Source organism: Balaenoptera borealis (assembly GCF_965194805.1).
Source record: "Balaenoptera borealis genome assembly, chromosome: 1".
In the NCBI taxonomy this organism is placed as follows: Eukaryota; Metazoa; Chordata; class Mammalia; order Artiodactyla; family Balaenopteridae; genus Balaenoptera; species Balaenoptera borealis.
In genome coordinates this window covers 22,605,673-22,628,220 of record NC_138860.1, presented here as the reverse complement: position 1 = coordinate 22,628,220, position 22,548 = coordinate 22,605,673, and the positions used below count along the sequence as shown (strand labels likewise).

The following is a 22,548-nucleotide window of genomic DNA, read 5'->3' as shown; positions in this document are numbered from 1 at the left end:
AGTGATGGCCTATGTGCCGGCCACCCTGGATTCAACAGATGTTGCTAACATTTTGTTACATATTGTGTGTACATACATACATGCATGCATACAGACGTACGTACTTATATATATATATCCATACCCAAAACATCTGGAAGTAAATTAAGATGATACTTTACTCCTTAATACTTAAGCACGTATCGCCTAAAACATAACATTCTCCTACGTAATCAAATGCCATTATCTTATCTAAGAACATTAACTTTAATTCTCTAATGTCTAATATTCATTTCATAATTTAAAAATCCTCAGTTATTCCCAAAATGTCTTTATGCCATTTTTATCAAACCGGTGTTGAATCAGTGTTGTATTTCTGATTGGGCTTGGGGGGTGGCAAAGCACAGAATAGATTGGATGGCTTCTCAATTAAACAGGCTTGAAGTGAATCTGACCTAAAAGACAATTTTTTTTCCATTAAAGTTTTTTTTCCCCCCTCAAAGGGAGGAGAGGTACATAGTCATAATCCTATAATAGAGACTCAATTTATAGTGCCTGTGTAGTCTTCCTTTGAGTCAATTTTGAATTTCTGGACAGTTAAAACTATGTTCTAGCTTAACTGTTTTACTGTGCATTACGTTACATAGACTTGTTTTAAAAGAGTGGTCCTTTTAAGTCAGTTTTCAGATTGCTCCGTTGTGTTTTTAGGTAGATTCCTAATTACAGGTTTCCCCTGCTACCTGAAAGTAGAGTATTCCTGTGGAATGTTTCATAAGCTGAAATGGCGTACGTAAACCAGGGGACCGGTTTCGTGGAAGACAGTTTTTCCACGGACTGGGGCGGGTAGGGGAAGGGGATGGTTCAGGTGGTAATGCGAGCCACGGGGAGCAGCAGACAAAGCTTCCCTCGCTCTCCCGCCGCTCCCCTCCTGCTGTGCGGCCCTGTTCCTAACAGCCCAGGGACCGGTACTTGTGCGCAGCCCGGGGGTTGGGGACCCCTGGCGTAAAGTGGAGAAGCAGTTACCTTAGGACACATCTTACTAATGGATGCACAAAGTAAATCAAGATAAAGCACAGATGCTTACATAGTTCAAAGCCATGGCAGCTTGATGCTGAGATGCTGAGAGTAGTTCCTGGGAAGGAGCTTAGCGATGCCACTCTCACTCTTCAGGGTGTGTGCTGCCTCTGTGACAACTCATTGCAAAACACTGAACACTATTTTCCCTTTTCACGGACTTTTTTTGTAAAAGCAAAAATCCTCTTCAGATGTCTTTTGGTTAGCAAAAACAGGTAAAAATGTAGGTCTTCGTAAAAGCCACTTGGCGGAAAGTGAACTTCCGAAAAGCAGGGGATACCTGTAATGGCCTCATACACGCACGGTCCTGAGCATAACAGAAAAAGACCATTTCTGCCTTCAGAACTTAGTGTATTAACACATTTGTGAATAGAAAATGCTGAGGATTTAGCTGTTGCATGTGTATTTGTGTTTCTAAACTTTTATTTTTTTACCTGTTTATATCGAGCAACCCCAAAAAATAGTGACTTGAGAGCAGTTAACAATATGGGGGAAGGATTTAAGATTGCCAATTTTTTTTTTTCTTTTTCAGTGTAAGGAAGACATTCTGGTTTTTGTGCCCTCTTTGCTTTTATTACTTGGCCCCATTTCCTGATCATGCACCTTTTTTTTTTTACTTTTGATTACCCATTTATCACAGGAAAATTATGCCCATGTACTTTTTATTATACCAAGGGCAGCTATTATCTCTCAGATCCTGTTTCTAATCCATGAACAAAACGGAATCAAGACTAAGTTAAATGGTATGTGTCTACCTTCTAAGTTGGATAACTTAGAAAAAATAACAGGAGGATATCTGAGGGTTGTAACCAACTAAATAGTCTTGCTTAGTTGGGAATGCTTTAAAATGACTGTGCTAAAACAATACAAAAGTTCTTCATTCTTTTCTGTTACTTTTAATTGAAATAAAGTTGTATATCAGAAAAATAATTTTTGTTTTTCTCTTCCCATTTTCCCTACTACATTTTGAGCATCTTGAATATGAAGTTTAACATAATTTAGATTGCCTACACTCTTGGCCTAGTTTAAGGGCATAGTTTTTCTGCCTATTAATCATGTTCTTAAGGAGTTCCTAATTGCATGAACTGCAATTTTAGAATAAAATTTATAAAGAACTATGAACTAAGGAGAAGTGGAAACTCAGAAGGAATAGGTATGTAGTACTGGGCATTTCATTATCTTACTTGGGAAAAATTACATGTTTTAATTTATGAATGTAATTGATTTAAGACAAGAGTTCTGTTGGAGTTTATCTCATATCTCTTCTTTGGATCACATACGCCAGGCATTGTTTGACTCCTGAGTTTTCCTTCAAGTCCTTAATTTCTCTTCTGAGTGCTATAGTCTCTTTCTATGAGGGCAATTTAAACAGTTTATTTCTCTAATTAGAAGTATTAAACTAACCAGATATCCCAGTTACTATCTTTTTTTTTTTTTTTTTTTTCTTTGTACATTTCCTTTAGAAGAGTATCTTGAAGATCTCATCCACAGTTTTATTTCCTTGTAGACGGGAGAGCTAAGGACAAAAATGAGCCAGTCTCATGAAGACAGTTTAACAAGTGTGGCTTGGAATCCAGATGGGAAACGCTTTGTGACTGGAGGTCAGCGTGGGCAGTTCTATCAGTGTGTGAGTATTTAGTGCCCTCTTTCAAATGTTTGCTTATTTAAAAGCGGACTTAGTTTTGTAAAAATAAAGAATTCATTTGACTTGATATCTTTTATAAAATATACTGTATGAAGACCTACTTTGCCATCTTTCTAGAAAAGCACTGTCCAATAGAACTTTCTGTGGATTTCTTTTTTTTTTTTAAACCATTTCAAGTGCTTATACGAAATATAGGCTTTGAGTTTAGTAAAACATTAAAAAAATTGTCCTACTAAACATTTTGTTCTTATAAATAAGTTTCTAATGTATAGGGACAAAAAGGTTTAGTATTTAATTTCTTTGGGGTTTTTTAGCCCTTTGGATTTTTTTGTATCCAAAAAAAAATGCTGAATTTCATGAGGAGACTGTCTTTAAATATTTGAGGAATAAAAGTGATGATGAGTGTTACCAGGAAACTTTGTGGGCTTTATTTGAGGTATCTTCTAATCATTACCTGCCCTGTTAATCTTGGAGTGTTGGGATAATAAAAAATTAATAGGTAAAAAGTCTTATGACAAGGTAAACTGTGATACAAATCCCATGTCATTACTCTGTATCTAGATTCCACATCTCATATCACTACGTAGCATGGTTCTAGTAGGCCCTTCTAGATTTTTAAAACTAAAATAAGATAATAAATCCCATCAAATCATTCAGTGCAGGTCACTTATCATAAAGACTTTTATGCAGCCACTACAGATGATCAGTCTCACTGAGCTGGCTGCTAGACTCGTGGAGTCTAGTGTCATGTTATCTCAGCGTGGTTGTAAGCCATTTCTTTCTTTTTTTGTTTGTTTTTTTTCCAGGTGTCCCAACACTGTTTATTGATATACCCATAATTTTCCAATTCTTTTAAAAAGTTATTTCAAGTGGTCAATACCATTGTAATATACTAATTTAAGCATTTTATTTCTGGACTTTCTCTCCATGGGCTAATACTGTACTGCATTGACTGATTGATCTAATTGACATATAACATTATATGAGTTTCAAGTGTACAACATAATGATTCAGTATTTGTATGTATTACACAATGATTACCATAATAAGTTTAGCTAACATCCATCACCATACATAGTTACAAAAAATTTTTTTTGTTATGATGAGGATTTTTAATATTTACTTTTAGCAACTTTCACATATGCAATACAGTATTATTAACTGTAGTCACCATGCTGTACATTTTAGCATTTAAGCCATTAGTTCTTAATTCCCTGTGTTCAAGACGCATATATGTTTCTGCTGACTTTGCCATCCCATACAGTGTTTAAACCTTCAGGATACAGGACTTTGGTAGTTCCCTAATCTGTAAAATGGGAATGGGAATGCCTCTCAGAACTTTGAATGTTCAATAAGATAATGATCCTAAGAGCTTTGCTCAGCACGTTACAAATTTGGTGACTTTTTTAAAAATGTCATAACAGATTCCTAAGTCCTATAAAGTTATAATTAATGTTTTAGTAATCGTTTTCCATATCACAACTTGTGAATATTATAGGACAAGTCCCAGTATAGTGAATTTTAAAGGAATGTTTGAATTCTTTTCCAAAAGTTGTGAGACCTTAAAACTTAAGGATTCTTTCTTTCTTTGTATTTATTGTACTTATCTATGCATGGTAGGTTATTGAAGGGAAGATAGATTTACTAAGATTCTCCCCTTCCCCCTTAGGTATTGTTGTAATGAAATTTGACCTATATTCAAATTCTGATGATTAAAAACACTTATGGAACAATTAGGTTGAGATCAGTCTCAGGAAAAGACAAACATTACAAAAAGATACGCTAAGAGATTCTTTTGGTTTTGTTTGCTGAGTGCTGTTCAATAATGGAGTTAATAGTAATTTTCTCCTCAGGATTTAGATGGTAATCTCCTTGACTCCTGGGAAGGGGTGAGAGTGCAATGCCTTTGGTGCTTGAGTGACGGGAAGACTGTTTTGGCATCAGATACACACCAGCGAATTCGGGGATATAACTTCGAGGACCTTACAGATAGGAACATGTAACTATATTTTGTATCCATTAAACAACAGTTATCTGATTTATATTAAAATAAAAGTGTAGTGGAACTTGCTTCTTCAGAAGAAGAGTTTTTATTATGTTTTTGGTTTTGGTTTGATTGGTAATTTGGGTGGATAGTCAGGTGGTACTTAGTAATTATTAACTCAGATTCTTTTTCTTTATTGAAATATTGTATATAATAGTGATTACAGACAAAATTTGTGATATTTAAGCTAGAACATTTTGTATTTTGATAATTTGAATGTCTTGATTCTTAGTATGTTTCTTTTGACAAATTATTTTTTGGTTACAGAGTACAAGAAGATCATCCCATTATGTCTTTTACTATTTCAAAGAACGGCCGATTAGCTTTGTTAAATGTAGCAACTCAGGTGAGTTTATTAACATAATTCTCAGAAAAATTTAGCTTAGTTAAAGTTTATTGTGATTTTTAGTATATATAAACAAGTATTTCTGTGAATTCTTAAATTTCACTGCATGTGTTTGATCCTTAAGTTTGTAGAGTCAACTAGAAATTTTTCAGTTGGCATGTCGCATAAATAGAAAATGAAAATGTTCATCAGGCAAAGGGATAGTCACAGGTAACTTTTTAAAATTCTTTTGAGTTGAGTTACAATAAATACCGAAATTCTCTTTTGCTTACAGGGAGTTCATTTATGGGACTTGCAAGACAGAGTTTTAGTAAGAAAGTATCAAGGTGTTACACAAGGGTTTTATACAATTCATTCATGTTTTGGAGGCCATAATGAAGACTTCATCGCTAGTGGCAGTGAAGGTAAATTGTGTCTCTGTTGGTTCACATATATTGATGGACTGAAAGTTCTATAATTCTCTCAACTTGTGAACGTAGTCATGTCTCCAAACAAATTCAAGATGTTAAGTCAAAAATTGTATGAGCTGTTTATCCAGTGCACTGTTAATTTCCTTTTCTTGGAATGATTTGAGTCCTCCTGTTGTCACAAATTAGTAGTGCCTATTTTGGCTGTGTGGAGGTGTGTTTGGTGCATGTGTCAAATCAAGATTTAGTTAAATCTTTATTCTCTCTTATGTTGACTTTTTTAATAGATTTATTTTATTTGTTTATTTTTTGGCGTTGGGTCTTCGTTGCTGCGCACGGGCTTTCTCTAGTTGCAGCTAGTGGGGGCTCCTCTTCATTGCAGTGCATGGGCTTCTCGTTGTGTTGGCTTCTCTTGTTGTGGAGCACAGGCTCTAGGCGTGTGGGCTCAGTAGTTGCGGCGCACGGGCTTAGTTGCTCCATGGCATGTGGGATCTTCCTGGACCAGGGCTCGAACCCGTGTCCCCTGCATTGACAGGCGGATTCTTAACCACTGCGCCACCAGGGAAGCCCCGACTTTTTTTTCATGAGACTGATGGTTTTCACATGTTAGTAGTATCTTAAAGATCAAGGTTAATTATGTTTTACCTGATCTTGGACAAAATTGACTATAGTTAGATCTTCAGTGTTTCTTTAGTGACCAAAGAAAATAATTTAGGATTCTTATGGTCTCAGAGAAGCTGAAATTATAGAATTGTGTCTACTACCTTTTTGAATAAACTTATTCTCTGGTCTGATAACATCGGTATTTCAGGCAGGCATGTGCCTAAACTAGTCAGTCTGATTTAAAATAGAAATTGTTTAAAATATGCAAGCACAAATAAGTGAGGCAGTATTAAAAGTTGGTATACGTTTTAAGGTGATAGAAACATAAATAATGGCAAATTATTGAAAATTTTCATTCAACACATTTTCTTGAGTAGCCACTATACTGTTCTAGTACTATAGAAGCAAATTATTTAAGTCATTTTTTAAAAAACTGAATCTAGTTTTCCAAGGTAGACCAAGGAACTGGATTATGTTGGTAAACACCTGGTAATGTTCAATTACTGTGTAAGATGTTTCTATTATCCCTTTCTTGACAAAAAACTGATCTCAGTAGCTAAGAGGATCACAAAGTGACACATGAGTTTTTCCTTTGTGTATAAGGTGTATTTAAGGATTAAGACAAAGAGACATATAGGGATTTAGATTTTAACATGAAGCATATGAATTTATCTTTTCTTTCTTTTCCCCACAAAAATCAGTCAGATAAGATTGAGAAGAGTGGTTTGCTGGGTAACGATTAGGAGTTCACTTCTTTCCCGTCAGAAAATCTTTTTTATCTGTTAGTTTAATCATGTTATTTTTTTCTAGGTTCTCCATTGGCTTCTAATTTGATATGACCTTAAACATATTAAGCCTTCTGCCTGCTTTTTAGCTCTTCCTACTCGAAGATCTCTTTCCCCTTGCTCTATTTAATCCTGCTCCTGGTGGGTTTTTTGCCTCTTAATTATGCCTCACAATCCCCTATAGCTCTTTCTAAAAACACTATGTAACCTAGAAGTGCTTTAAAAATATGTGTTGCTACCATTATCCCTAGTGATGCCAATCTTTTTTTTTTTAAGCCCAAACTAACTATAGAATTAAGCCTGATGAATAATGTAATTAAGCCACACATTATATTCTGCTTAGGGATAAAATGAAACATAACTATGATGGAAAGAGATTAGCATTCTCATGATTCAGGTGGTTTAGAATGGTTCTAAAAGTGTTTTCAACACCAAGTGGATATAGCAACTATATTATCTCCCAAGATGACCACAGTAATCCATTTGTCATTTATTGTCAAATATATTCCAAGAACCTTCCAAATCCCCAAATATATGAATGTCAGTATAAAATAGAGCAATTAGGAAACCTTTCCCCCTAAAAGTTATGCCATTACTCCAGCCTTTTCATTGTGCTGGAAATATATAGAAAAACTTATTTTTTACCTCTGCATAGGCACTGGATTCCCTAAACTGGTACAGTAAGCAGAGCTTGATCATAAAGCCTGTCATTCTGACCTTGACTACTTCACATCTTAATTTTTGCTGACTGTTCAGCAAATATCCTCCTCGGGTATGTGTTCACAAATCCAAATGTAGGCAGATTTCAGTTGCATTCACACTTTTCAAGCCTGTAATCTTTCTTTGTGGACTTGCTCTGTCCAAGGGGAAACATAGCTAGTCTGGGCTTTTTTTTTTTTTCTTTTGCTAATTTTATTTTATTGCAAGAAAATTATTTTCAGAAATGATTGAACAATAAGTACCCTCTAGGAAAGATAAATTCAGTACTTCAGTGAGTGCTTTTTAGCTTTTGCTTCACATACTCAAAAAAATGTTCAGAAACAGTTCCAACTTTTTATCTTTATAAGTTGAAACCAGGGCATGTTTTTTTTTTACCACAAGTTTATTACCTTTTCACCACTCTGAAGTTTCCTCAGTTGGCAGCACATCCTCTGAAAGTTCCCACATTGATCACATAGTTGATTGACAGATCTTCAGATAGGACGCTTTTCTAATTTACCCTGGGATTCTACCTTCTGCTGAAAAGCCATCACTTCTATTTCGTTAACTCTTTGTGGTAATACATGGTGTTTACTACGTGCTAGACTCTGTTCAAAACACTTCTTCATGTACAGACTTACTTTATCCTCATAACATGATGAGGTAAGTACAGATCCCCATTTACAGAGGAGTTGCAAAGAGTGGGTAATGTGCCCAAAGTTACACGGCTGGTCAGTGATGCAGAGAGCGTGTGGACTGGGTAGTCTGACTCTACAGCCCGTACTCTGAACTTCTACTCTGTACTAGTCCGTTGTTTTGTTTTGCTTTGTTTGTTTTTGAAGATTAGTTTATCACAAAGTTGTCAGGGTTTTTGTTTTTTATGGTCACTTCATGAGATTACAAATAGACTACTACAAAGTCATATTATTATGCTGTCTAGCCTCACAAGTAAACTCTTGAGCAGGGCCTCCTGGATTTCAACCCCAGTTTCACCATTTACCGGCTGTTACCCATGAGCAGATTGCTTAAACTTGCAGTTCTTCAGTCGCCATCCATAAAGCGGATAAGCATAGTGCCCGCCTCATGATGGTGGTGAAGATTAAATAGCATACTTAGTACATTATAAGCACTCAATATTTAGCTATTATAATTGCTATATTTGAATTTGGATACATTGCTTTTCTGTCACCTCTCATTTCCATAGAATCTGTCTCTATCCTAGATTTGTTTATATTCAAAGATCTTGACTGTGATTATATATTATGTATTACAGAATATTACAGATAGATTTTGTGGTGACTTGCAAGCTAGTCAGTCATCTGTAACAGGGAAAAATGTATTTTATTAAAATGGCTTTTTTCAAAAGGTAATTTGTTAAATTATTCATTGTTTTTGTTGTCCTTTCAAGTTCTAATAAGTTATACGTTCTATGTGTAATGAGCAGTAAATTTAAAATCAGTTGGTTTTGTTAATATGTAACAACTCCCTGACTTTTCTCTGAATTACTGTTTATTCAGATCACAAGGTTTACATCTGGCACAAACGTAGTGAACTGCCAATTGCGGAGCTGACGGGGCACACACGTACCGTAAACTGTGTGAGCTGGAACCCACAGATCCCATCCATGATGGCCAGCGCCTCAGATGACGGCACCGTTAGAATATGGGGACCAGCGCCTTTTATAGACCACCAGAATATTGAAGGTAACCATCACACAGTATCCCTGTGTTTTCTCCAGATGAAACGTTGCCCTGCTTATCATAAAGTTGTAGCATTTTTAAGCGGCACTTTATTTAAAGTGTAGGATACAATCGATTTTTTTCCCTCATTTAGAGATTGTACACTATATCTCACTCCGCAGAAGTTTAATTAATCTAAGACACAGCAGTATTTTTTTTGTTTGTTTTATTGGTGACAATGGGGAGAATAAGCTGGGATGTGCCACCTCATTTACATCCAGTTAGTATTGCCACTTTCAAAATTTTATTGAAAATCTTGCTTCATCAAGCAAGAAGTATTTTATACTTTCATACCCATGAAAAATAGCTAGTATATGAAATTTGAACAACTTTAGAATGATCTTGATTATGGTTTTACCCTTAAAAATAAATATCTGTTAATACCAATAGAGAAAAAGAAGGGAACTAAAATTTATCCTGTACTATGTGCCAGGCAGCCTGCTAGGCCCTTTTATACACTGTCTTGTGTAACAGCTTCATAGCCCTGTAAGAGAAGTAGAGAAGTGTTTTTATCCTCATTTCTGTGGATGTAAAAACTGAAGCATGGCAAGACTAGTTAACTTGTTGAGAGCTTCCAGGTCTTCAGATCTAGGTCTGAAAGGTTTTTTCCACTACTTTCAGATACTTGAAGAAAGCCCAAAGCCAAAAAGCTTAACAGTTAAGGACAGAGCTTAATTGAGCAAGATATTGGTACTAGAGAGAGGAGATAACGAGAGCAAAAATATTTAGTTTGCTTAGAAAGAAGTAATTTACCTAGAAACAGATAAACAGATTTTTTTGTTCACAGTGTCCCACCTAAATGTTTTAGTAAGAAAGATGACCAACCGTTCTCAGTTAAGTTATTATTAGAGGAGGAGGGTTGTCAGGGTAGCATGTGTGGTTTAAAAGCATATTTTCTTGTGCTTTTGTCTTTGTGGTACAAACTGTAAAAGACTTGACCAGATCTCACTGGTCGGTGAGGATGTACAGCCAAAGATGAGAGTAAAAAGCATGAAGAGCACACAGGTCAAAAACTTTGAGAATTACTGTTCAGTTATTCAGAACCTTCAAGGACCTTTTTGTATTTGTACATCACTACATGACATTCCAACATTCCTCTGTGAAATCAGCTAAAACCAAAAATCTTGTTCATCTCCTACTGTTCGTTGTTGTCCTTCTTTAGGTTTCAAGCCCCACTCTCTTAGATGTTTTAGAGATGTATAACTGAGATTATATGTGCTTTTCAAATTTTAGTAGTCATTTTGGAAGTTATTTCTTCAAATAAACATATTTGATTTGAAGAAGCAGGAAAACATTAGGTATATAGTAACAGATTTACCTTGTAGGTGGATTTATTTTAGACATACCTTTAAGGGTATGTTTATGCTTCCACTACTGTGAAACAAAAGTTACACTGCTATTTGGTAACTTAACTATTGTGGATACTCATTATTGTGGGTGAGCCAAACTTGGCCCAATTGTAAGAACTGGGTCTAATTCAGCAATTTTCAGTTGTGCTTTGCAACATAGGTATAGCCCTAAAATTTCATTTATACCTAAAATAGGAAAACAGCTTCTGTATAACTAGAAATTTGGTTAATGCCTTTTATGCAGGCATCTTCTGGGTTCTTTCTCCCCCCCTTGAAAACTTTTATTTCTAATTAATACCTGTTTGGAATAGACGTTTTGGAAAAATACAGATGAAGCTAAGGAAATGACATTCAAAAATCATGATATCCTAAGATACTATAAGTCATTCAAGTTAAAATATTTCACTTAATTTCAAAAAGAATTGCTGACCTTTTATTATAACAGTAAAGTTCCATACTGCATTTTTTTTTTTTTGAGGACTGTATAAAACAGAATAGGATCAAGTACTCATGCATGCTACAACATGGATGAACTTTGAAAACAATATGCTAAGTGAAACAAGCCAGACACAAAAGAGCACCTACTGTGGTTCCATTTATATGAAATGGTCCGGAATAGGCTAATCCATAGAGAAAGTAGACTAGTAGTTGTTTAGGATTGGGGGGTGAGGGTTTGCTTACAACTGCTAATGGTGATGAAAATATTCTAAAATTGATTGTCATGATGGTTGTACAATCCTGTGAATACACTAATACCTATTGAATTGTCCACTTTAAATGGGTGCATTGTAGAGTGTGTGAATTTGTATCGGTAGAGCTGTTGACACATTACCCCTCCCCCACACACACAGAAGAGTAGGGTGATATTGCAGAATTTCAAACTGAGCCACTGAAAGGAGAATTAAATACATAGTTATAATGCACAGTTTACCTTGGGCTGCCAGATCTTCTTTATTCTCTTCTATTGTAAACTACCATAAAGATTTTTCTATTCTGCGTATGTATTTCAAGGTTCATTTTTAAAGTATGAGATTCCAATATGATTATTCTCTTGGATTCTCCAATATTCAAAATAATCCTGAGTTTAGACTGTAATGTATAGCCTAAGATGTGATGTGGACACAGTTTTAACAATAATGATGAAAGTATCAAGAATTTGCCTTGATGTGATTGTTTTCTAATGTTATGATATTTTGTAATGTCATGATGCTGATTTTAAAACTTTCTAACTGGTAACTTTTTTCTCCCCCTCCCCTCTTCTTCCTCTTTTCCCCCAATACACATTTCATCTTGTCTTCATTCAGAGGAATGCAGTAGCATGGATAGTTGATGGCGAATTTGGAGCAGACGACTTCTGTTTAACTTAAAATTAGTCGTATTTTAATGGCTTGGGATTTGGTGCAAACAAACATGATTGATAGCTGGACAGACATGCTCGTCATGAAAAAAGAACCATTTCTGAAGCCCGACTGGGGCCAAACATTTACACCTTGCTTCATAGTAACCAGTTGAGATGAAGCACGTCGTTAGAACGTTGTTGGACACCATGTTGAATTATCCCCCCATCGGTTGTGAAGAACTGTGCTACATTCAGGCTTACCCATTGAACTCAGTATATATAATTTTCTCCCTCCTGCCTTTTGTCGGGCAGGATCCATTCTTGTTGCTCTTCTGTGTAATGAAGTTTAAATGCTTGTTTGGAAAACTTTATTTAACAGTTTAGAAGGCTTGATAGAAAGAGTGCATTAGTCTGAAGAGTATACATTGGATAGGAAAGAATTTCCTTCTTTTGTTTCTCCAAATCTTTCCGCCTTATTTAGCTTGAGATCTTTGCAGCTTGGTTCATGGATTCTAGCCTTGCCCGTTGCGCAGTATATACTGATCCAGATGATAAACCAGTGAACTATGTCAAAAGCACTCTCAATATTACATTTGACAAAAAGTTTTGTACTTTTCACATGGCTTGTTGCCCCGTAAAAGGGTTAACAGCACAATTTTTTAAAAATAAATTAAGAAGTATTTATAGGATTAAAGTGACTTCATTTGTATACATTTGGAATCTAAACCAGCTTAAAAAGAGTTTCCTCTATGACTTAGATACGCAGTATAACTGATGCTCTTCTGGAATACCACATGAGACCTGGTCAGAAACAGTGCTTGGAAGGACATCACGCAGGAAGTTCAGGGTAGCGCTTTGAAGATTTTCCCCCTTTTGTTTTATTCCCGAAGGAACATCAGTACCTGATCTTCAAGAAATTCAAGATTCATAACGAGAATTTTAAATTTATACCAACATGAGAGATCAGTAGTCAGTTTAGGTTTTCAACAAAGCTTGTTCCAAGTTGTTCTCAACTTGGGGAATCATTTTGGTGTGATCTAGCAAGAGAGTAGAAGTCAGCAGATATAACACTTTGGAAATTCATAGTATAATTGAGCTTGTTAGAAGAATTCAGCAGGTTACAGACATACTTAAACTGGGTTTAAAACCTAGGAGTCATTTCTCTAATTGCCCTTAATATTTTGACATATAGGGATACGTAAATTTAAAGAATATCTCTTCTCAGTTTTTCAGATATTGCCATACTGAACCTCATTCTAAACTGGTGCTGTGGATAGTCTCCCTCTCGCCTCCCCTTTTAGTTTAAGGAAGGGTTTCCTTCATGGAAAAGCACTTTTAATTTTGAGAATTTCACGTTTAAAATAAGCCAAAAGCCTGATGTTCACGTTGTGCTTTTAAACCCCATAACAGCTGAGTACAACATACATAGTCTCCTTTGAAATTCCCTCCCCTCTTTAGGAGAGGATATAAATATGGTGACCATAGCTGTTATGTTGGGAAGAGGAGTGGGAATACCCCCAAAATAAGATTCTGGTGAAGAAAAAGTCTTACACTGTTCCCTTTCGGCCCAGCCAAGTCTATGATATATTATTACCATGAGTAGACTCCTTCAGAATCCACAAAGAAGAGAAAGGCTTGGATGTTAGGAGTTCTTCCATCGGGGGATGGGTGGGTAGGGGAAGGTAGCAGGGAGAAATGGTAAAGTCAGGGAAGGGGAGAAGAAAGAAAAACACAATTGGCCTTAAAATAGCTCGGATTCTCCCAGAAGCTCATAGTAAGAGAAAATGACAGATCGTGGTCAGCAGATTATTTTATCAAATTGGTAATGTAAAAGATTTCTTTAAGCTCCATTTTGCAGAGACCACCACTTAGAGAATCAAGAATTCCTGTTTTGATACTTCTAAGTTAAAATAACTATATGTTACAGTTTATCTGGTACTTCATTTTTCTTAACTAAAATTACTTTTTACTTTAAGCTTGAATAAAATCTTCATTGGTAACTGTATATAATTAAGTGGCAACTTCTCTTTACCTCAGTACAGTTAAATCCATTCATATTTTAAGTGATTCATGTATACCCTGAAGCCGTTAATACACCCCAATCTCTATGGTAACATCACTAACAAAATGTGGGCATAGAAACTCCACAGCTGTTTACAAATTTGGTTACAGTGTGCTACGGTACATTTGTAACATTCACGGAGATTTGTGCCCATTCAGGGGCAATTTGGCGCTCAGAGTCTACTATACTTCACCCAGCCACCCCTAGATCTGAGTTTTCAGAGTGCTTCTGAAGTACAGTTAAAAACACTTTAAAAAAGTGGAGTAAAAGTGAGGCACATTTTACAAGAACATAACTCCATTAAAACGGAGTAACAACTATGCAAAGGTTTCTATAGCAGCTAGGTGAGTTTGTGTTCCAAGTCTGTCTTAACTGGCAGCTTCCTATATATACTGGTACTTTACTGTGCCAATTTGCTGTAAACGTCTACTTCATGCATGTGCCATGCAGCGACTGTGCTAGAAAGGTAAAATAAATGATACCTAGGATTTTATGGTACAAAGAACCTGATAGCAGGATGGTCTAACTCATAGCTCTTAACTGAAAACTTCTGACAGTGCTGTAGTCTCTATATAGGCTTGAGGTGAGAGTATACAGAGTGAGAATACTACCAAGCCAGCTGCAAGATACTAACAAATGTATAAACTGAAAAGTACCAATACTTTTTGCACATAGATCAAAATAGAGTGGAGAATTTTGGCTCCAAAAATCAGGTTAGTAGGCTCATTTCCATGTGCTTAAAAATGTTTTTTTGTTGTTACTATTCATTGATTAAGGGCTAGAGCACGTATGAAATTAAATGTCTTTTTCCTCCAAATAACTGGTTATTAGTAGTACAGTGTTGGATTTGGGGATTCCTAAGACAGGTGTGTGGGTGGTGAATTAGAGTTGGGGAATTAGCTGGGAGGGATGACAAAGCTTCAGTTTGGGTTTTTGTATGTCATTAGTGTTCATTCTAGCTAGCTATATTTCTTTTGCTCTTATTGGCCAGGTAAATGTTATATTTAACCAGGTAAGTAGTCTAAACAGGAAATTTTTTTTTGCAAATGCCCCTACACATTGGCCCATTTCAGTGGGTGGGAGAACAGAAAGGGATTACCTAACTTTAAAAATGAACTTAAGTAATTAAAATAACTTGCTAATTGAAAGGAAGAAAATCAATTTTTATCAGTGTTTTCTTAATTTGAAATCACACTAGTAGTAATATGGTAATTTTTATTATTAGGAGTGTTCTCCCTCTGGAGTGGCATTTCATGACATTAATAGAAAACCCTTTTTTCCCCCACCCCTCCCCATCTTGAAATTTTCTTTTTTAGGATGTTGGTTCCTGCACACAAGAACTGACCCTATCACCTCTGCTCACAGTGGTAAATATAACGTACATGTCTTGAAAGGGAAATATCCATGTCAGTTTCTTTCACAGCAGAAGAATGGCTACTTTTGAATGGGGAGGAAAGAAGACATTTTTCTTAATATCCTTTTTGTCCCATCTCTAAAGTGTATAAATATCTTTATTTCGTTTTAATTTCTCATTTAGATTTTAGCAACTTCTCTTTCGGGGTTGTTCTCCAAAATATTACTTCCATTTCAAAAACCGTATCGGATTTAATTTAAACCGCTAACTTTAAAAGAAGAGGTGAATCTGCATTTATACTTAGACACTTTCTAAAAACAGGGTGAACTTAATTGAAAATTTTCAGTGTTGTTAAGCTATTGTTATAGTAGCTGCCCTATAGTTGCAAAAATGAAAACTATAAAAACCCATCCCTTATCTACTTAATCCAGATAGCCTGGATTTAATGAAACTAAGAGAATAAAAATGTGTGCGTGTGTGTGTTGTGTGTGTGAAAGAGATTACTTAATTCATAAAAAGTCCTGGAAACAGCCGTTCTGGGTTCTTGTCAGTTTCACTAAAAGTCTCATGCACCTGTGAAGTGCCCTCTCTGAATTTAAGGTTTGGTTAATACTGGTATATTTTTATAAGACTGAAATTGTGTCCCCATCTTTACCTTAAAACATTTTCATCATCAGGGTCAATGTGCTAAAAGCTGAATCGGAACATTTTTAGGCACAGATGGAAAAAAATGTTATTGGCTCCTTGAAAATGTGTGTGTGTGGCGAGGGGAATAGATCCACAAAAGCATGTATGTACTTACAAACCAAGCTGTAGAGATCAAGAAAAGAACTTAAGTGTTGATCTCAAGATTTCTAAATTGTCAAGATTTACATGGCATTGTGGTGGAACTAGTTAAAACTTAGAGCTTTTGATATATAATAACTATTTGCTATGGACTGATTAAATGTTTCAAAGGATTGTGTTCTTAAATATTGGGTTGTTTTTTTTTTTTCAACTGCCTCTCAGATTATATTTAGTAGTTTAAATTTCTTTGCTTTATTATTTCATTAAAGCATAAGAAACTTCAGGTCTCTGATATATTTATTTTCACTTGTTCTACTAATTATTTACAAAACACCCTTTGTTAACTTTTATTTTATAAATGTGTAGTATTTTAAATGTCTTTAAATTTTTGTTCAATTGAATCTACATTAACTTTGATTTGCTTTCCTGGGATTTTTTTTTTTTAATACATATTTTCCATGTCAGTGCATAGCACTTAACCAATCGTTTGTATTCCCTTTCAATCCAATAAACAGAATGAATAATTAAGTAATTGTTGCTGTGTTAAATCTCCTAATACCTATTAGCCTGAGTGTCTAACTAGTACTATTTTTACCTAAAACAATTGATTTGCTGAATTTGACATCCATAGATTTACCTGGAGTTTTTTTAGTGGTGTCTAACGGAGCACTGCTTTGCCAGTTGAGATATCTTTTTTTTAAAGAGCTATTGTGTTGTAATCATAGATTAATTTAGAAAACTCTCAGGAACATTTGCATTTTTAAAGGAATCATATGCCACATGTTCAAAAATATTACTGCGTCTGAAATTATGCGTTTAGGCAGTGGATATGCTGACAAGGGGAGAAAGTATATTTCCAGTTTGAAATTAAAATTTATTTCATAACAAATATATAGTTATTTAAAGATATCCTTGGAGAAAGCATTCAATGTATACAAACCTATATAGTACATTTGTATTTATGAAAAAAAGGAAAGGAAAACCAATTGCCCATCAGGGTGAATTATTACAGAAGTAGGCTTTACGATTTTTACTACAAGGAAAAGGAAGTTCAAATGTGAAAAATTAGTATTTGGCAGGCAATCAGTGGAGACTCGGCTTAGGATAGTAGATCCACTGATGAGGCAGAGAGAGGTAATGCTTCTACACTACTGCTCACCACCTTAAAGGTACGGTTTGCCGCTTCCTCTGATCAACAGGCAAGAGAGAAGTTTTTTCTACTTGGAGTCTTTAAATACAGCTATACTTTGCAGATTTAGCTTAAAGTTTCATGCCAGATCGCAGCACCAGGTATAGAAAATTTCCCAACCTTAATAAATCTTGAGAGTTGTATTTTAAAAACACAATTCAATTCCCTTTCATTTAAGCAAAAGAAAAGTTGATGGTCTTCAGTTACATCATTTCATGACTTCTACTTGAAATTTTTTCCAGAAAAACTTAAAACTGTTAAAGAACATTCAACAAACAAAATGACCCCATCATCCTGTCACTACTTCCAAGAATCTTAAGTGTCTGCCATTGGTTCTGTGGCAGGGCTCTTCTCCCTCAAACCTGACGAGCGTGCTTAACATGGGCCTGCCGTATAGGAAACAGTACAATCACGTGATTAACAAAATACTAAATCGGCATGTAATGTAGAGCTAATGATGGGAACAGGGAAGAACAAGAACAAATTTTCAGCAAGTTTTAATTTCCTTTTCTGATGCGAGGATTAGTGGCTTCTTTGGTCACTATTAAATTGATGCAACTCGAGTCCCTCATACACAATTTAAGACTTTTAACATCTTATTCAAGACATAATTAGCCATGGTGATACGCCATATCTAGAATTCAAATAAATGAATGTGCTAATGTTCTTCATTTAAGTTCTCCTGTGTGGCTTTTTCCTCATTTTGAATATAATTTTAAAATGCAGCTACACATTGAATTGGGAGTTGTATACCAAATAGTTTCCAAATATTGAATAACTTTCCCTCATCCCCCAAATGGAAAAATATCAGTTTGTGGCCTATGAATTCAGAAAAGGGGTCTTGACTTTATTATCAATGAAAAACTTGTTCTAAAAGTTCTTTCACACTATGTGTAAATGGGCTCTTTTTCCCATTAATGGATTTGCATGAAAAAAACTTTTCAGTAAGATTTTGTTTTCTTTTTCCCCTGTTAATGGGTTTGCATGAAAAAAACTTTTCAGTAACATTTTGTTTTCTTGTCCACAAAGAACTGATACTATTCAACTGGTTTGGTTTTAATTTCCTTTTTCTTTCTATGCTTTCTCCTAGTGTTTGTATAAATAACTGGAGTGCTTATTGGGTACCAGGCACTTTATATACATTATTTAAACTTCTATCTCTGTAAGCAAGTATTGCTCACTTTTTTTCAATGATAAACTCAGGCTTAAGGAAACTGAAATACAGTTAATAGATGGTAGTACTGGGATTCAAACCCCCGTTTGATTCCAAAGCCTGTGCTTTTAACTCCTAAATCCAAGGGCATGTGAGACTCAACTGAAGGCTTTTTTAACTTTTAGATTTCGAAGCCACCTTCCAGATCACAAGTCAAATTTGTTAACACGTCAGGTAATTGTATGTTGTCAGCTGACACTGATCCACTTACTGGTGGTTTTTGAAAACCGTGGGACTATGCTATATTATTACTTCAGCAATGAGACCAAGAATTAAAAGCAGGAGCAAGAATGGTAATGAGAGGGACTAACCACAACGCACACACTATTTGGTCGTTGAGTAACACGAGTACAGAACAGGTATTCCTTTGGACTAATATACTGGGTGCTTACTTTAGGCCAGTCTCTATGGATGAGCCACTCATTCCATTCTCATTTAATTCTCAAGGTACCTTCATGGGGCAAATACTCTTAACTTCCATTTTACAAATGAGGGAAGTAGCCTTAAATAAATTAACTGGTATGAAGGAGCTGGGATTCAAAGCCAGGTGCTCCTGAGCTTATGCTATTAGCCACTACACCACATAAACCTCCCTTGGTCTGTAGATGGTCACTTACACCCTAGATTAAAAATTGGCTGTTAAAAACTTGTCAAAGATAGGTAAAACATTTAAGGGCACACTTTACTGATTCTAGTTAACTGTGTAGTTCATAGAAGAAAATGACACTTTTGAAATTATACAGATTTTTCTCCATACAATTAAAGCAACCAATAAAACAGACTCATGAAGTTTCATAGAAGAAAACCCCCACAATAAATTTGAATGTCTTTAAATTGTTTTATAAAGTAGTGGTTTTGGATTTAAATATAAATCCTATCACTTGGTGTGTCACTTTAGACAAATTACTGATCTGTCAGAGTTCCCTCATCTATGAAAGAAGCTAACAGTATCTTCTTAACAGACAGCATTGCGATGGGTGAGAATGCACATAGTAAAACCACAAACGATTTTTTTTAAGAGTTTATGGCAGTCAGCAAAAGCCAGAATACTGGAGGTTCTACACAACAAATGATTGCTATGTCCAATGAAACAGTTTCTTCAACAAATTGCAAGGAAAATAATAGGGAATTTAGTAGATTAAGAGACTTAAGGACATGAACCAAATGAAATGTACAGATCTTTGCTGAATCCCAATGTGAACACACCAACTATAAACCTTGAGCCAAGGGGGAAATTGGAGCACCCATTGGATATTTAGTACTAAGTAATTACCAATTTATGTATGGTGCTGGGACTGTGTGTGTGTGTTTTAAGAACCCTTATCTTACAGAGATATGTGTAAAAATACTACATATGTACTGATGTCTGGTATTGGCTTCAAAATAGTGTGGGAGAGGGACGGTAGTAGGTTATAGATAAAACAAGAATGCCCGTAAGTTTGATTATTGTAACTGGTAAAACAGATTACCAATTGACACGGATTAGTCCTGTTACTGTCTTCCAAAAAGTTAGTATCTTTATACAGAGCTACACCAGAAGCTAGCCTTGCAGTGGCAGCCAAACTTGTTGCTTTTTGTTGTTGTTGTTGTTGCTTTTTAATTGAGCTGTCAAGTTCAACCCTCACCAGCTTTGCATCCAACCTGTGAAATAGGCTGCTGATCAGATAAAGTGATAAGGTCAGGCTCTAGAACTTGATTCCACGTTACATCCTCTCCTTCAGAGATAGATTATCAATTTGAATGAATTGAGCTGTGAAAACAGACGAAGGATTCAATCTCCTTCCTTGTTCAAGTGCCAGCCTCTTGCCCAAAGAATATATGGTACTTAGAATAGCAGATTTAAGATGAACCAAGTCCCCCGGATAAATAACAAAGTGGGGATTCTGACAAAGCACCGGGTGCTTAGAAGGGAAGCAGGAATCAGAGAGATGGCTGGAGAGTGATGGTATAGCAGTGTATAACTCCGCGTCTTTACTAGTCCTCTCCACATCTACACACAAGGTGCTCCACTGGAGAACAGCAATTTCAGTATTTGCTAGACTGACTCACATTCTGACTAGGCGCTAATGTTGAATGGGAACTAATACAGGTGAAACCAAGACTGTTCCATAACGGATGTAGCAAACCAAATACACAGCAGGGCAAGCCACGGTCAAACCTCTGACAGCTAGCTGATTCTGACCACCCACCCACCCACTCACTCCTCACCCAGCCTCAGAGGGAAGCCACTGAAAACAAAAACAGCTTTTATCAAGGAATTTATTCTAAAGAGCAACTTGAGCTCTTAGTGATCAATCCCTTTAACGTCTATGTCCTGACGGTGATTATTACTGTGATTACTGCAGTTCACAATGCTCACCCTAAGGCTCTGAATGACCCTCAGTCCTCAGATTGTATTTAGAACAAAACAATTTGACTACTACTTTTTAGAATTTTCACGGTAAGTATGGCTTAAAACCAAAAGGCTTCACTGACAAATGCTCAGGTAGAATAGCCCATTCTTTGAACAGCCTTATTAACTGTAGTTTCACTACACCAAGAATATTCAATCTTTGTTACACTACATTGCAAAATAGTATTTTTGGCTTAAAGTACACAATCTCAGGTGGCAGCAATCTAGATAACAGGCATAGAATTTCAAGACTTCCCTTCTCTATCTTGCTGCCTGTTTCCATGTATTAGAACAATTTTACTGACATGCAGGGGGTAATTAATTATACCTAGTACATAATACTTTCCATCACAATTACTTCTGACAAAATATTACTTGTGAGTAAAGTTGACTTCACAAGTCTCCAGGACACCGAATACAGCAGTTTCCTTTCCTGACCTAGCATGTCTTAGAACATTCCATAATGTGACTGCCTCGAAAACAGATGGTAGACTTCGATTATGTTGCTCCATTGCTTCTTACTTCCCTGATGTAAAGGACATTAGTTAGACTTCATGCTGAAAGAGCAATAGGACAACACAATCAGATTTATGTATTCATTCAACAATCATTTACTGTTTCCGTGCGCAAGGCATGGACTGCGTTAGGTGCCAGGAGCAATAGGAAAAAGATACAAATATGAATAAGAGGCTACTCTGCCCTCCAGGAGTGTACAGTCTAGTAGGAGAGATTAACTGCATACAAATAACCATAACAACAGATAGAAAGTGGTAAGTGCCACAGAAGAAAAAGTTCCATGGGGAGCTTTCTTATCCCTCAAATTCAAAGTAAGCTCAGATGAGAGGAAGCAGATTTGGATTATTATTCCATTGTCATCTGTGTGGCATGAAAAGGTGGCTGTCAGGCTTTGATGAACCGAGCTGCACCTCAGATCTTTCTTCCTCGGCTCTCTCAGCTGGGAGTCCAGCGATTAGCAAGCGCACCTGCTAACCACTGAAGGGATGGAAGGAAAAGGGCAAAGGAAAATGACAGAATACACGGATAAAAATATTCTGCACCCAGGAGCATGCCATAGTAGTCTGCACTGGCTGGGCCCAGGGTACTACCTTCACAGATGGACAGGGAAGAGAAGTGATAAGGGAGAGAAAGAACACTGGACTAACCCGGAGGATTCCAGACGCAATCCCCAGAGCTCAGTTCTCTCTAAGATGAAGTTAGACCAAATGATCTCTAAGGGTCTCTGCAACTCTCCAATCAGTTGAAAGCACAGAAAATTAATCTTTAGCATCTTAACCACAGCTTTTAAAGTCAGTGCTTTTTCCCTCTTTTCATAATTTGTAGAAGAGCCCCTAAAAAATCCAAACAAAAAACTAGAGTTACCCCCTTTCCTGCCTTTGATTACAAACAAGCAATACAAGAAAGGTGGTTTTATTTTTAACCACGGTTAATGTTTCAGAAGTAAAGAGCTCCTGTCTTTCATTATAAACAAGGCAACTTTCTGATCTGCTCAGCCCCACCAACCTGTGCCTGACGATATGTAAAC

The 22,548-nt window shown here is 36.1% G+C and overlaps 1 protein-coding gene across 3 annotated transcripts in view; it reads left to right on the top strand.

Moving 5' to 3' along the window:
- The window catches only part of WDR26 (WD repeat domain 26), a 38,138-nt gene extending 25,445 nt beyond the window's left edge, over positions 1 to 12,693 (top strand). For 2 of the 3 annotated variants that reach the window (XM_082349855.1, XM_082349854.1), the window contains exons 9-14: positions 2,561 to 2,680; positions 4,552 to 4,697; positions 5,010 to 5,088; positions 5,363 to 5,492; positions 9,100 to 9,285; positions 11,975 to 12,693. In XM_082349855.1, the coding sequence (XP_082205981.1) occupies positions 2,561 to 2,680; positions 4,552 to 4,697; positions 5,010 to 5,088; positions 5,363 to 5,492; positions 9,100 to 9,285; positions 11,975 to 12,000 (687 nt within the window). In that variant the 3' untranslated portion in view covers positions 12,001 to 12,693. Of the gene's footprint in view, positions 1 to 2,560; positions 2,681 to 4,551; positions 4,698 to 5,009; positions 5,089 to 5,362; positions 5,493 to 9,099; positions 9,286 to 11,974 lie in introns of those variants that run through there. The other variant, XM_082349856.1, reaches the window with a different exon arrangement.
- The last annotated feature ends 9,855 nt before the right edge of the window (positions 12,694 to 22,548 follow it).